This window comes from Sciurus vulgaris, assembly GCF_902686455.1.
Source record: "Sciurus vulgaris genome assembly, chromosome: 4".
NCBI classification, from domain to species: Eukaryota; Metazoa; Chordata; class Mammalia; order Rodentia; family Sciuridae; genus Sciurus; species Sciurus vulgaris.
The window spans coordinates 115023005-115039973 of NC_136464.1; the positions used below are offsets into that span (position 1 = coordinate 115023005).

At 33.6% G+C, this 16969-nt stretch overlaps 1 protein-coding gene across 14 annotated transcripts in view; it reads left to right on the plus strand.

Moving 5' to 3' along the window:
- The window catches only part of MYCBP2 (MYC binding protein 2), a 273950-nt gene that overhangs the window by 90352 nt on the left and 166629 nt on the right, over positions 1-16969 (plus strand). For 13 of the 14 annotated variants that reach the window (XM_079138891.1, XM_079138897.1, XM_079138894.1 and 10 more), the window contains 5 exons: positions 437-556; positions 1648-1729; positions 8926-9043; positions 13338-13542; positions 14223-14376. In XM_079138891.1, the coding sequence (XP_078995017.1) occupies positions 437-556; positions 1648-1729; positions 8926-9043; positions 13338-13542; positions 14223-14376 (679 nt within the window). Of the gene's footprint in view, positions 1-436; positions 577-1647; positions 1730-8925; positions 9044-13337; positions 13543-14222; positions 14377-16969 lie in introns of those variants that run through there. The other variant, XM_079138895.1, reaches the window with a different exon arrangement.

Genomic DNA, 16969 nt, shown 5'->3' on the forward strand with positions numbered 1-16969 from the left:
TAAGTCACCTGGTACTTACTTTAAAGATGACAAGTACTAACAATATCACTAAGTAAAATAATTGTTAAATGACTTTGCATGCAGTTTATTTTATGCAAACTAAATTTTCCCAGTATAAAACTTAAGTTTTACATTTAAAATGTTATTTCTATAACTTAATTATTTTCATGACATAACTGACTAGCTTAATAGGTTTTATTCATGACCAGATATTATCTGTTTTTATTGATTTAGTGATATTTGCAAACAGAAGTATACAATGAATCTTTTCAAATTTGCTTCTTTACAGGTAGATTCTTGATCTATCACTTCTAACAGCTCCTGATTCTTCTTGCTTGTCTCTTTTAACATTTTTATCATTCTTCCATAGTAAACTGATACTAAATTTTATTTTGAAGATAAATAATGCCTTAATTACAAATTATAACACTTACAGATGGAAGTGGAGAAAGAGGAGAAAAGGATGCAAGCAAAATCACAACATATCCTCCAGGCTCTGTGCGATTTGACTGTGAGCTCCGAGCAGTACAAGTTAGCTGTGGATTTCACCACTCAGGTAGCAGCTGGAACGTTAGGGTATAACTGCATTTTTACAATTGTGCTCAATAACTTGTTTAATTTCGATGAAAGTAGCCTGTTAACTGTGTGAAAGTGTAGCAGAATCACTTAAGTCTATAAAACCTTCATATTGGTTGCATAATCCCTTTTAAAAACTGAAGCATGATGAACAGGTACTGTACTTGTTCAGAGATCTGTCTTCTAGTCTGTCTTTTGAAGGACTTATTTTATTTCTTGAACTAATTCAGTTCAAGAAATTACCAAAGATGAATTAATCCCCTCAGTTCATTTCAGCTCTTATAAAGCACTGTAGTTTAAAAATATGGTCCTATATTTTCTTAATGTTCAATAAGAAAAGTGCATCATCAAATGTATTATCTTAAAATGTACAAAATAATCAGATTCTTAGTAAATTATTGACATTTGGGTTAGAGAGCTTAGGTTGTACTATTCAACCTTTATAAAAATTAAAAATGTTAAAATTCTTTGAAATGAAATATATTTTCTTATTTGATTAGGTATTGATAATCATTAAAGTTCTACCATTTCATTGATATTGTACATAATTGGGTAGTATGCCAACCATCTGCTTCCTATAATTATCCTAGATGTTACAGAGCAGTATTTTATGTGGAATTACCCATTATTCAAATTTTACAGTTGATCTGAACAGATGTTATTAAACATTAATGTTATTAAATATTAATCTTATTAAATGGCATTTCTAAGAATTTTTAAATATGTAGCATGAAAAGCATGCATTTTAATGACCTACAAAAATATTTTGCAAAAGTAAAATAAATGGAGGAAGGAAGGACTGTATAGAGGGAAAAGAGGGGTGGGAGGGGTTGGGGGGAAGGGGGAAAAATAACAGAATGAATCAGACAGCATTGCCCTATGTAAATTTATGATTTTTAATAAAAAAAATAAAATTTATATTTTCATTAAATGCAAATTTGTATCAGCTTCCATTATCTATTTTTAATGACTGTAAATTTTAGACAATAAAAATTATAGTTTTCTGTATAGTTATGATAAAAATATAAAACACGTATAATGAAAAAATAAAGTTGTATATTTTGGTTTCAGTGGTTTTAATGGAAAATGGAGATGTGTATACATTCGGATATGGGCAGCATGGGCAGCTAGGACATGGAGATGTCAATTCCAGGTACTCACTCACTTTTTGTTTGAAGATGCTGGATTCTTTCTCCCGGCCCCCTTGTCTTTATTCCTTGGTGTTTCTTTTCATCTCTCTTCTTAAATTCCAGAATTTAAATATTCATGCCACTGTTGCAAAATATGGACCATGAATTATTGTGGTTCCTGATTTTGTGGTTGAGTGCTTTTGTGCAGTAGGTAATCCTCTAGTGTAAGGGAAAAAGTTGATTTACATTTATGCATTTTATATATAAAAATGATTCTGTTTATCACAAAATTCAACCATGTTCTTAGCAATTATTCTCTTTTTAAAGTTTTGAATATGTGATAGAAAAGACAGTGAATATCCTCATTGCATTTTTATAAATAGCAGTAGTGTGGACAATGCTGTAGCTCCATGGTAGCACAGCATGTGTGAGGTCCTGAGTTCCATCCCTGGCACTGGGGGAAAAAAAAAAGAGGGGGAAAGAAAATAAATAAATAAATAAATAAATAAATAAATAAATAAGTAAGTAAGTAAATAAATACATAAAACAAGAATCAGCAGTGAATTCAGTCATTTTCCTTAATGATGTCTGTTTTTAAATTTTTGTCTAATCATAAAGTCATTGTATTATGAATAATTTTCAAAACCTTTTGGTCTCAACAATAAACTATTTTGACTTATCCCAAATAGCAAAGAGCTATCTAGAGGAAACTTCTAGTAGGTTATCTCCTAATATCCATTCTCCCCTAATTCATTTGGTAGTAAGTCCGTTGGTCTGCTGGTGACATGACCATAGAGCTAAAGACCACCTTTCTCAGCTTCCATTGCAGCATGATGTGACCACATGAACTAAAATGATATGTGCAACTTTGGAATCATGCTGTTAATGGGAAGTAGGTGTATCTCTCCATTTCCCTGTCTCTCCTTGAAGCTTGCTGGCTAGAATGCATGCATGGTGGCAAGAACAGGCCAAGTTCAACTTGAGACCATGTATTGAGAATGAGAAAGCTACAAGTTGGAAATAACTTAGTTCCCTGATATGATAAACTGCCACCTCAGCTCCTTAGAATTAAGTGCTACTTCAGTGAGAAGTAAACTGCTATCTTAAGTCTCTTTACTTTGGCCTTTATTACAACAGCCAACTCCATATCCTGCTTAGTACAGAGTGCTTTTGGTAAAAAAAAAAAAAAATAGAAAATTCGTCTGAGTTGAGGTCTTCCCAAAGGTGATATCAAGACAGGATTAGATGTGCAAAGGATTTATTAGTGGGAAACTATGAAAGATAAAATAAGACAAGAGCAGATGTAGAAAAGGAGATCATCCAGATACAGTGCTCACTGTTCTGACTCTATGTGAAAGGAGAGGGAAGACAAAGTTTGAGTAGGAAGAAAAGCTTACAGTGCAGTTGAGAGCATTTCAACCAGGCCAGTGGAGTGCCTCCAGGCTGAGGTTGCCTTGGAAAGAGTCCTGCATTGGGCAGGAATGGACCTGTATTTATACTTTCACCATGCTTAGTCATCAGCTGGTAGCATCCCAGGAGAGAGAAATGACCTCATAGATCCAAAGAGACAGCACCTGGTGCTGGCAGTCAGCTTTGCTTTCCCCAGCAGTTTGTCTTAAAGGAGATATAAATGATTTGCTCCTGTAGAAATCAGACTTATTCAAGTCTGAAGAGGCACAGGGCAGCATCAGGCCAGATTTGATCCAGCAGTTCATCTCTCCTGTGCTAGGCAAGCATTCTACCACTGTGCCACAACCTTTGACTCAGCAATTCATTTTGCATAAGAAGCCACTGTTTGACTCTCCATTCCACCTAATTCTTCCTTGTACCCAGATTTTTATTGCCAGAATCACAGGGACATCCATGGTTTCTCATGTACATACAATAATGAAAGAAAGGTTCTCTTCCAGGTATTAAGTAAAACCCACCTTTACTTTCATTTAAACTTTAACTCAACCCACTGCTATGACAGGGATGCAGTTAGGCCATTTGTGTGGTAGAGATCAATGATTCCATAATTATTGTATGTGAAGAAGTTAGTGAGTTTTTGTTCTGTTTCACATTGAAGATATGACATAGAAGAGTTTATCATCATCTTCACTGTTACTGTTGTTTTTGTTTAACAGGTAATTGTTTTGTGAGCTATATAAACTGGAAAAGGTATGCTACAGTTAGACATGATGAAGTGTCAGTTATGTGTGCAGCACAGAGGGCTCTTTTTCACAAATCAGACTTTGTACTTTGATGTAATTTCACAAAAAATAATCATCAGCTATATTTTGTGGTCTCAACTAGGTGGGAAGGGAAATAGTAAAAATCATGACTATGCCCAGCTCATAGCCCTCAGGTTATGTTACTTTACTGTGCATTGTAAAGAATGAGCAGCATAAGTCAAGATCATGCCACACCACGTTCAGCTGTGATGACTGTGAAGAGGTTACCTAAAAACATAGCTTTTTTGGTCCTGATAATACCAGCGAGCACCATTCCTTAATTTATAGTGACTTCCTGAGGTGACAGTATCACAGGAATATGCGTAGTATTTTGAAGAGCTTGAATTTATCATTTTAATGAAATAAGATAGCTTTTAATGTTTGAAACAAGTTATCAGAGTTTTTATAGAAGACCAAACTCTGGTAGGATCTGCTTTAACTGCCCAAAATTGTTCTTTTCCAACATGAAAAGTTTCACTCCTTCTTCCCAGATTGACTTGTAACTGGAAGGCTGGTGATATGAGGCCTGGGCAGAGCTAAGTGGGATAGTGCAGTGTAGTACTACCTACCCAGTGTTCCCAATGGACTAGCAGTTCATCAAGTCTACTTCTGTCTCACCCACTCTAGTTACTCTGTATATTAGTCTCCATCAGTGTGGAACTTGAAAACTGTATTATTAATTTGGAAAGGGGTTCAGAACTTCAATGAAGGAAGTAATCACAGGAGAAACAAAGAACATATAGCACACATTAATTCTCAGAAAACAAAATCCTGATGGATATTTGGTTAAAATAAAATATATAGTTGGAAGATATTTTTGAACAGTTTCTAGCAATCAAGTGGTCCTAGTGGGAAATTATTAGATAGTATACAGCAGTGTGTTGATTAACGTAAGATAAATATTGTATACATGATGATGAACATAGGAAAATGCTATTGATAGTCTTTTTAATTGTTGCCCTGTCAAAATGGCTAAGTTCAGGGTCCTGGATCCTGATTCCATCTTTTGGTGTAGCTATATGACCTTAGTCAAGTTACTTAGCCTTCTTGTGCCTCAATTTTCCCCTATATTAAATGGGTATAATACTCTATTAAGTATATTTCCCTCTAAAGATTATCTAAGAATTAAAAGAGATGATACTGTGTGCTAAACACTGAGTGCTCAGTAAATGTTAACCATTACCATTGCTACTTATAAAAGTGAATTTCAAGACTTGTGAAGACTTTCATTCATTCACTCATGACTAGTGTCCATTAACCATTTTTTACTTTGTTAGTTTTGATCAGTTTGCTTAAATTTCTGAATGCCACATTGTTTTACCATTTTCATTGAACTTACACCTGGATATTGAGAATTGCTTTTATTCTTGTTTTTCATGTTTTTATTGTCTTTGAGTTTCATATTTTTCCCTTCTGTTGTTTTGCACTGTTATGCTACACAGTCATAGTGCCTGGAACCATTTTGTCAAGGTCTGCATCTTTGTTCCACTACTTATTACCAACTATATGACTGATTTCTCTCAGGTTTTCTTTTTCATATCCCATAGCATTATTGTAAAATTAATGTAATATATGTAAAGTGCATGGCATAGACACATTCATCTGTTTGTTCTGTTGTTCTTCCTTTGCTAAATGATATAATAATTTAATAATCCATTAATATTGTGGAAAGAGTTCAAGGTCATGGACTAAAAGACCTGCAAACAACTTTGGGACATATCTTTTAAACTGTTCAGATCTACCCATAGAATTAACTTTGATAACCAGTAATACTATTTTACATGAGAATGCTCTATGAACTGCAGACAATTGTAGGAACTCTCCTTTCTTTCCTTATTTAAATTGAACTAGATGCTTCTTTGAGGACATACAGCCCTTTGAAGTGATAATTTTTCATTTGTCAAAACTCATTATACCTCACAATTGAGAACCACTTCTTTTACACTGCTGTTCCTATGCATATTACTCCATTCTCAAGTAAAAACAAAATAAAAAACAAAACTGCTGTTTTGAGGTGTGGCCATTCTTTTGTTACAGACCTACATGTCAGTCACTGTCTTCTTTTCACTGAAAATTTAGCACCTGATTCACAGTATTTTCTTATTCTGGTCTTATTTACAGTTGTGACTTCAGCCTCACAATGAATGGTCCCATGCAATATTCTTATCTTGACACTTTTATACAGGTATATAGTGAACTTCATTTCTACCTTCATGGAGGTATTTCCCATGACCCCAAGTTGAATTTAGCACAGTTAAAACTTAATTCTTATTAAGTTTAAACACTTATAATCTGAGGCCATTTTCTTCTTCTGTTATGTAGCTCTACTTTACTTGCCTTTATCAGTACTTTATTCCCTACAACTCTACTTTTTCACTCCTTCATTCTTTTCACTCTACTTCCTAGCCAAGCTAGAGATTTTTTTTATCTCTTCACTTTTAACAGTATCCTCAATTTTTTACCTTCCTTGCCCTGTTATTAGAACATGGCAAAACTTTGCATGAATCAATATGTTTATATTTTCCATGCCTACCTTCAGGTTTCTGAAAAGAAGTGAATCATCATACCTGTGAATATTATTATATGGTTTTCAGGTTTAATCAGTCCCTTCACAGTGGACAGTAATTCAGCTGTTTTGAACTATTTAAGATCTTTTGAGAATTTTATGACATGTATGGGCTCTCTTCAGTAAATTAGAAGAATACACATGAAAGTTTGCTTACAAATTTAGGGGGTTCCCAGATCTCTTTGTGCTCACTCATGGTCTTCCTAGAAGCCCTGTCAATCAAGTTTAAAAGCCCTTGATCTGGGTATTTGTTCCCTTTCCCACCTAAGTGAGCAGATTTTCTCTAATCTTGAAGTTCTCTGCTCACCCACCTTCTTTCTTTAAGTATAGAATGTCACAACAAATTAAACTTGTTAGGAAATTCTTTAGCCCACCAACTTTGCACACTGACTTGCTTCTATTATCATTTCCCTACTCCTTTCCTCAAGTTATAGTGAAAGAGGAACTTGTCTTCTTCATGCTATGAAACTTGTCTGGCTTTTCCTTAGGAATGTGGTTTTGTTTCCTATCTCTTTTCTGATTTCTGTCTATCTGATCTCTATCTTCACTCACTCTTTTAAACTTCCGTAAATCTGTGTTATCTCAAAAAGAACAAACTTCTGCGGGGGCCCTTTGATACATGCAATCCCATCATCTCAAGAGGCTGAGACAGGAGGATCACAAGTTCAAAGCCAGCCTCATTAACTTAATGAGACCCTAAGCACCCTAGCAAGACCCTGTCTCAAAATAAAAAAATTTAAAAAGGGGTTGGAATTTGGGTCAGGAGATAAGCATTCCTGGTAGCTGTTCCCCACCCTGCCAGAAGGAACAAACTTCTCCTTCAGCTTCATTTTCATTTTTATTTATTAGTTCTCCTTTCTTTTTCTCTTTACTGCTGGGATACTTAAAGGGCCTTTGCATGTGCTGTTAACTCTTGTCTACTATGGTGTGGCTCCTGCTTCCACCAGAGTCTTCTGCTAAATTAACTAGGCACTTCTATGTTGCTCCAGAGCATTGGGCATGTATTTTATTTCCCTCTTTTGAACCTGTCTCTTTCAATGACTCGCTTTTCCTGGTACGTCCTGAATATCTGTGAACTTTTCTATCTATACATGAAGTGTTAGAAGAGACTCTTTAGAAAACCTAGGATCTCTTCTTCTTTCTCATAGCCTTCCTAGATCTTATTCCTCCTCATGGCACAAGTGAATGTTACTACCATCTACCTTGTTGCTTAAGTAGAAAAACTTCCGTGCCACATATCAATCATTTATCAAGCATGGCCAGTCCTGATCCTTGCACAGCTGTCAAATTCACCCATTCCTTTTCATTCCACCTAGTTCAGGGCTGCATCATAACTCACTCAGACTCTAGTAAAATTTTCTTAATTAGGTTTCCAGCTGCTAGTCTTGCCCCTTTCCAATTTATTTTTCATTGTAGTCTGAATAAAAATTACTTTTAAGTAATTTTTAGAAACTTAAAGTGTCATTATTACATTGTCTCAAAGCAAAACTCTCCGGTCATGTGTGAACTGTTTCTAATTACATATAGATAATGGTTATTTTAATTATAGATAATGGTTAATAAAATGGCTATTAAAAGTAGAAAAGAATATTAGGATATCATTTATTATTATAGTTACCATTTATTTTTTATTGTGTGCCAAACACTGACTTAAGCACTTAACGTGTATGAACTTCTTTATTATTTACAGAAATGATATGAACTATGAACTAGATACTGTTTATTATTGTTTTGTGTTAAAGAGGAGAAAACTGAAACTCAAGAGGTATGAATGACTTGTCTAAAGTCCTGGTCTAATTGCTGTTGAGTGGCAGATCAGGATTTACATCCAGGCAATTGGGCTGTAGAGCTTGAGCTCCTAGCCACTGCTGTGATTGATACTTCTCATGATGCTGTAATAATTGGCTCAGTAACTATTGTGTTAAAATCTAAGATTATTAGCCTAGTGATAAAAGTTAGAAAAGGTTATAAAATGTATTATTTAATCTAGTTCCTAAGTTGAATTCCAGTTAAAGCATCACATAATTTTATTTTGTTCAACAAAGTCCTTTGACACGCAATTCAGAGTACAAGGTATCAGATTTTATTCCTTTTAAAATAAAAGCAGCAGTAATATTTCAGAAAAATTAAACGTGTTCATAATTAGGTTAATAATTTCTGAATATCTGATTGTAAACACATAAACATGTGATACTAATTTATAAATAATCTTCTTAAAGATAGCATTTTCTACTTTCTTTACCTTGCATACGTCATGGAGACAGGCATAGCTCTTAAATAAGTATTAACTGAATATCTTTATTACAACCTTTTTTTACTCCTTATTGCATTGTTTATTTATTGGGTTTTTTTGTTTGTTTTGTTTTTTGTTTTTTGTTTTTATCTCAGTTGAATCATGTAAGAAATTGACTTAATTTATTTATTTATTTTTTTGACCTAGGGGATGTCCCACACTTGTTCAAGCCTTGCCAGGCCCTAGCACACAAGTCACTGCAGGCAGCAACCACACGGCAGTCCTTTTAATGGATGGACAGGTCTTCACATTTGGAAGTTTTTCTGTAAGAAATTTTTTAAAATATTAATAATATTACATCAAACCATTGCCTTATAATTTATCTACCTTTCCTATTTTTTTATGGTTCTGGTGAAATTCTTATTTTTTAATAATTGCATATGAATATTTCCTACCTCTGCCTCCAACACACACAAAACCTAAATGGCATTCTTTGAAATGATTTTCATCTCTTGCTCAGCACTAGAATTTATTAAATTTAAAAGATATGTTAGGATTGGACATGGGTATTCCAGATCAAAACCCTTTAATCACTTAGTAGAGCTAATTCAGTCATTTTGAAAATTATTTCTCACAATTTTTAAAGATTCATTTTTGTTAATGTATAGAACTGTTTCTATTTTAGAACTTTTTAAATGCCTAGTTTTTTAAAATTAGATTTGCTTAAAATTATTCTTCACCTTTCCTCTCCTTTCATCTGTTTGCCTTCTTTTCTGTTTATCTTTCTCTCTACCAAAGCTTGAAGAGCGAAAATACTGTGAGAGTTTTATAAAGTTTGGGCATAGTAAATATTAAAGAATATCTTCCTAAGACTGCTAATAAACCTGTACCATCTCTGATGTGGGTAACTGTTCAGACAGATCTTTAGAACTTAAGTCTTCAGGATGTAATTTACAATTCTTGATTTATTTTAAAAAAAAGTGAACTTTAAAATTATGTTTTGTTTGGAAATGATTTCAGAAACTTACACAAAGACTGCAAAAATAAAAATAGTATGTAAAATGCCCTATACCCTTTAACCAGATACCCCTGTTGGTTAAAGTGTGTATGGCATTTTACCATACTATTCTTACTTAATAGGTGAATAGATTCACCTGTTATTAACATTTTGATCAGTTTAGTTTGCACATGGGCCCACTATTACTCTGTGTGTGCTCAGGTGTGTTTGTATGTGTGTCTGCATTATAGAAAAATTTTCTCCTGTATCTTTTAACAATAATTTATGTGCATTCTAACCCTTTACTCATAAATATTTTAGTTGATATTTTGTCAGTGGCTCAGTTAATCTCAGTTAATATATATTGGTATTTTTTTCCCTCTTCATTCCAGGATCAGACATGACGTTTGCTTTCTCTTTAGTCTGTAACGTTCCCATAGTTTTTCTTTGTCTACTATGATATTTTTTAAGAGTATGATACTTTTTCTTGTTTAAGAAAATGTTTGTTTTTGTATCTCTGACATACACAAAAAGGGTAAGTTCAAACAGGTGTCACTCCATATCCTGTTTCCCTCCATCCCTGCGCCCTTGCTTCCCTTCCCTTTTGCTGTGCCTCTGTAGGTAATGAATTTCATTGTTTTCTAGTTTATCCTTCTTGTGTTTTTTCTCATAAAGATAAATAAATAAGTGCACACAAACACACCATATATATGTATATATATGTATATGTGTGTATATATGTATATGAGTATACATATATAATTATTTCCATCTCTGTTTATCAAAAGGTAGTTTTCTCTATATGTGCTTTTGTATTTTGCTATGTTCACTTAATATGCCTCCTAGAAATAACTCCATATCAGTTCATAGAGATCTTTTTCTTTTTTTAAACTTCTGCATAGTTCTGTATTGTATGTGTATACTATAGTTCATTTAGTCTATTTCTTTTTCTGTTTGTGTTCTTTTATGGTACTGGGGTTCTAGCACAGGGCCCCACAGGTTGCTTGGCAAGTACTCTGCCACTGAGATACATCCCCAGCACTTTTTAAAAAATCTTTTTAAATTTGGAGATAAGTTCTCACTAAGTTGACCAAGCTAGCCTTGAATTTGCAATTCTCCATCTCGAGGCTTCCAAGGAGCTGGGATTATAGGCATGTGCCACCATACCTGACCAACTCTGTCAATTTCTTATGCTTAGAAACTTCTTATGATTATTATAAGATTTAAGACCTTGTAATATTTTGCAGTGATAATAATGAATACTTTTAGAAGTGTATCTTTGAGGTAAATTCTAAGAAGTGAAATTGCTGGGTTGAAGGTTAATGCCTATATAGGTTTGTGAGACACTAACAGTTCTATTTTGGTTTCATATCAGCATTGAATGAAAGTTCCTGTTTCGCTACAGCCTTGTCATGCAACGTGTTGTCATGCCTTTTAATTTGTGCCAGGTTGATAAATGAGAACCATCAAGTCCTGACCTACTTAAATGTTTTGGTATTATGGATTGGACTCTGTTTTGAAGGAGGATTTTGTCTTTGCTTTTTCAAAGTCCTCTGTTCCCCTTCCTAGCCCTCTTTCATGCTGAGTAATTGGCCTTGCAGGGGCTGGTAGGCAGAGAGAAATCAGTTGGAATTTGTTTTTCTTTCCTCTGGTTACTGGTAACATAAATATTCTAATATTTGCTGTCTAATAATAGTGCTAAACATTTAAGTCATGTGTGGATTTATTTGTGATTCACATTAGCTTTGTGTTTTTGGGAGGAGGAATGTGAGTGACAAGATCTGAAATCAGTTAATCATTATTATTCTCCAGCCCCAGAAGTCCTAATTGCTAGCTTTTATGAATTTAAGTGTGGTTTATAACTACATTCTGAGTCCCTGTGGGACTGTTGCAGAATCTTATATTTCTTTGGTTGCTTTTTTTCACATGAGTTCATTGGTTGAAAGGGAATACATGTTTTTTTCAATAGTCAATATAATTTCTTCTTCCTTTCAAAGCAAAATATATTCCTACATAAGGTATAATTAATTCCCTTACTGCTTATATTTTTATGTTCCTTTACTTCCTTTTGTCAAAAAATAAGGATAAACATTGAGAAAGGTGAGAACAAACATTGAATGATTTGACTGCTTTTCTCATCATGTGCTTGCCACTTTTCCTTCCCCTGATACTTCTATGTTGAAGCTCAGTTCTTCTGCAGTTGTGGCTATTTGCTTGCTGTGATATTAAAGGACTAATGGAACTTGATAGAAACCAGTAGTTGAGGAAGAAATTTGACCAGAGTGTTTGAACTACTTTAGGCTCCCTTGTTCTTCAGGTTTTTGCTGTGGTTAGTTGCTAGAATGCCTATAAATATACCAAGGGCCACATGTAGCATTTTCTGCCTTCCAGCAGTTTTAAGAAAGGAATGACATGGGGAGAGAGAGGTCCTCAGCCCATGTGAATGAATAATATAGTCTGATCCAACATCAGTATTCTACTTTTTTCAGGTACTGGCATAGTAGTGAAAAACTTTGTTATTTTTTAAACTGTGTCTAACCAGGTACCTATAGACATCCATATTTAAATAATATTAAATTTTTAATATTTATTTGAGACATCACACCTTATCATTGATGCTCCCATTTATCTTAAAACAGAAATGAACACTAGGTGTGGTAGCACATGCCAGTAATCCTAGTGGCTCAGGAGTCTGAGGAAGGAGGATTTCGAGTTCAAAGCCAGCCTCAGCAATTTAGCAAGGTCCTAAGCAACTTAGGGAGACCCTGTTTCTAAATAAAGTATATTAAAGAGCTGGGGATGTGGCTTAGTGGTTGAGGGCCGCTGGGTTGAATCTCCAGTATTACCTGCCCCCGCCAAAAAAAAAAAAAAAACAAATGAAATAAGTAACACACACATCATGTAAAAATTACATGGATTTTTCTAATTGTATTAATAGTTCTAATATTTATTATTTTGGTATTTTACCCAAATATTCTCACATGTGTGAGTTCAATAGTCATGTTCTTTTGTACTTTGAACTTAAAATGTCAAAGATTTTTAAGTGAATCATTTATAATATTGAGTTTTAAACATATTTATGCCTAAAAACATTTAAACCATGGTTCTTTTAAATGTAGGTGAAGACAAAGTATTTTGGGAACATTTTCTATTTTCTTTTTAAGACATTGGATAAAGGTTTATTGCTTTGCTAGCAGAGGGGAAACACAGGGGCCTCCTGTCCCAGAGGCTGTGCTTCTGCCCATCAGCAGGAACAGGGGGCTTTTAAAGAGGTGTTTCAAAGGCTATATTGTCTGTTGCAGTTATAATTCACTTGTTAATTTGAGAGAGAGTAATTTCTGATATCTGATATCAATGTACCATTGGGGAACATTTTTTGCATGGAAAAGTATCTCAACTTTTTTTCAAATGCACTTGTGGTTTATTAGGGAAAGACTTCCAAGGAAAAATAGAAGTTATTTTATTACTTTGTGTTTTGTCCAAATTTCTTCTGTTAAGACAAACTAATAATTGATTAAAAATAAGGTCTCATATTACTATTTTTAAATCTAATGTCTCCTTAACTTTATGAAAAGTATATTTATCCAACAATATTATTAATATGGTTTATTTAATTTTTTAGAAAGGACAGCTGGGAAGACCCATTTTGGATGTGCCATATTGGAATGCAAAACCAGCTCCCATGCCTAACATTGGATCAAAATATGGAAGAAAAGCCACTTGGATAGGTGCCAGTGGGGACCAAACATTTTTACGAATTGATGAAGCACTTATTAATTCTCATGTACTTGCTACATCAGAAATTTTTGCCAGTAAACACATAATAGGTAATACCAACAACATACAAATACCCTCCCCCAAACCCTTGTCTGGATTAATGGGAAATAGTTCGTTGTTCCCTATAACGAAATATAGTCTTAGAGCCTTTTTTCCCTTCTTTCTTTCTCTTTTTTCTTTGATTCTTTCTTTTTAAAGAAATTTAAATGAAACCTCTAAGTGCTGTGTTTCTATATGTTTCTATGCTGAAATAATCGGGAGAGCTAGAAATCATAATATTCATAATGTTAGCAGTAGAAATATGTGATAAATTATAATAGGTAAAACTAACATTAAAGTGAGGAACTTTCTGCTTTGTTTCTTGGTAGTAAATAATAGATATTAATTTTATGGGTGGTTATAATGATCAAATTTTGAAGTTTCATTAAAACCAAGGTATCACTTCATACTTGTCTGTGATATTATGAATAATTACATAATAGAATGGTATAGCATAGAAATTAGGAACATGTGTTATGGATTTAGATAGCTGAAAGTTGTAATCCTAATTCTGCCACTTTAAGATTTTCTACATAAACTTATGTATATTTCAACTTTTTCACCTGTGAATTGGTGATAATCTACTTTCTTGATTGGTTTGGGAGAATGCAAAAAGGTAATGCATATTAAAATTACATGTGTGTGTGTGTATATATATATATATATATATATATAATTTTTCCCCCCTAAGGCCTGGTACCTGCTTCTATATCAGAACCTCCTCCATTTAAATGTCTTTTGATAAATAAAGTAGATGGGAGCTGTAAAACTTTTAATGATTCTGAGCAAGAGGATCTTCAAGGATTTGGTGTGTGTCTTGATCCTGTGTATGATGTAATTTGGAGGTAAGCATATAATATAGTAAACAAGTTTTGATCAAATTATACTCTTTTGATAACACAGAATTCTTGTACAGGCGGACTTTTCACACAGAACACTCCTGTTTGGTAACTAGAATTTTATCATAGTGTTACACAGGTACCTTCATAATACAGTCTAATGGTTAAGTGAACTATGTTCTGAGCCTTGCTACCTAGTTTTATCCCAGCTCCATATTCTGCTCTCTGTGTCACCTTAGAGAAGATACTTCATGTGCCTCATTTTTCTCATTTATAAAAATAGGTATAATAATAGAGAAGCCCATAAAGGTGGTAAAGAAGTATTTACTGTTATTATAAATTAATTATAAATTACTAGTTTTACTTTTAAGTGTTTTGTTAATTATTTTTAGTCTGTCAGTAATCCTGTCTTATTCATAGAATTCATTCTATTTCTTGTTCCCATAAACATCTAACTATTACCATCTATGTAAAATAAATTATGCCAGCAACAATACAAAGTAAAAAATAATTAAGTCTGCCCTTTAGGAATATGCATAGTAAAATAACTTTATTGGCAGAGGAATCTATAGGATTATATAAACCTGGTAAAATACAAAAAAGTAGCAATAAAGTTACATAAGAGTATCAAGAAAAATTATATTGTACTTGGTTAAAATATATATTGGTGATTTATATACATAATGAATAAAGAGTTCTCATTCTCAGTGTTTCTAACTTTGCATACTAGTGGGAGAGAAATGTACCCTACCATTACCAGATTGGTTTATCACTTAGTACTTTTTTCTGTTCTCTTGCTGTGTTTATTTGGCTGGTCATAGTTGTCAGTAATGCCAATAAGTTGAAATTTAGAAGTGACATATTTGAGAAGAGAGAGATTTTTTTCTTCTTCCAGCAGCCCAGTCTTGCTTGCATTTTCATCAGCTGCCATGTCTGAAGAGGTCATAGTTTCTTTTGGAAGGAATTGTAGTGTTTCCCAGGTTGTAGATGTTTTTACGCTCTATGTGGGCATTTTGTGAGAAGGCATGGAAACAAGAATTGGATTGAGTAGTACTTTTGGATAACTGTGGCAGCATTGTGCAAGGTAGATTAAATAAGGAGAGACTCCAGGTGAGTGGTCTTTTGTGATCATTGTTAGGAAGACAATGAGTTACTGAGAATCAATGTTAATTAAAATGGTATAGTGAGAATGAAGGGGATAAAGAAAGGGTTAAGTGTTAAGATAGAATTGTTTATAGTTACTTACTGAGTAGAAGTCAATGTAGAGAGACATGGTTACCAAGGAACAGACTCCGATTTGGACTTAAATGTAAATTGATTTCCTTGCTTCCTTTCTTCCTTCTCAAATGTTTTATTTTTAAATGAAATAAATTCACATTGGCAAGACAAAAACAAAAATTGACAACATGAAATTTATTTCTGGCTACATTCTTTAAGTTAGAGATAAAAAAGTACAAATGCTGGGAGTTGATAGTAAACTCTTGAACTAGATCCTTTTCCCTGGAGTCTTAACAGAACTCAGAAATATAATATCCATCTAGTTAAACCTTATCTTTTTCACATATGGTAGTATCAGTGAATGGGACCGATGATCTTAAGTACCTTGCCAGCCTCTACATCATTTTCTCCATTTTCCAAAATAGGTTAAAGGATGAAGGGCAGTCTCCTTCTATGTTTTTCAGCAAAACAGCTGGGAGATATTTCCTTTCAATCAAGATCACAGTTTCTTTCCATTATCCTGACTTCTGGCTGCTTTGTGTCCTGTGTATTTCAGTAAGGCCCTTTTATTTTACAGTTGTCACAGGTATTGCAGATCCAGTATTAGCTTACTTTGACTTTTCTTCTGGTCTCTACCTGCTTCCGTTGTATTCTTTAGGAGTTGACTTCTCCCGAATAATCAGAAACTTAACATGTGTAAAAGGCAGATAAGCATTAAGAATAGCAATTTTATTTCACACTCAAAAGTTTGCGCAAGATAATATGTGAATTAGTATTATTAGTGTTTACAAAAGCAAAGCAAAACCACATGTAGGAAAAAGTATAGCCCTTCTTCAGATATTTTTTTACCACATACTAAATCCCAATAACATTCCCTATGGATCAAAAGTGTTATGGCTTCTATTATTTGACACCATTTAAAATGCATGTACTTTGCTTCCTCCATAAGAATATAATAATTCAAAAAGTTGTATTTTTTCTCAACAATAGTTTCATCCTATGTCCCAGTCAGTAAAGAACTACGTCATTATTAAAACTGTTAAAATTCTATACTCAGGACATACCAACTATATCTGTTTTCCCACCAGTCAACATTTTAAATTGTTTTCTAAAGTTATTACCTGCAATGCTACAGCAGACATATATGCACACATATCCACTCAGTTTTTTACATACATGAGAGTATTTCTGAGATAACTTTTAGGAATAAGAATTGTTGAATTAAGAAAGAGGCTCATAGAATGTGGATGTAGACTGCTAAACTGACCTTCAGCACTCTCACTTTGTAAGAGAATTCATATTTCCCTTTATTGTCAGTATCAGTAATCAGTTGTTATTTTTAGCTTTCGCTATTTTAATTTCATTATTCAATAAATGTATG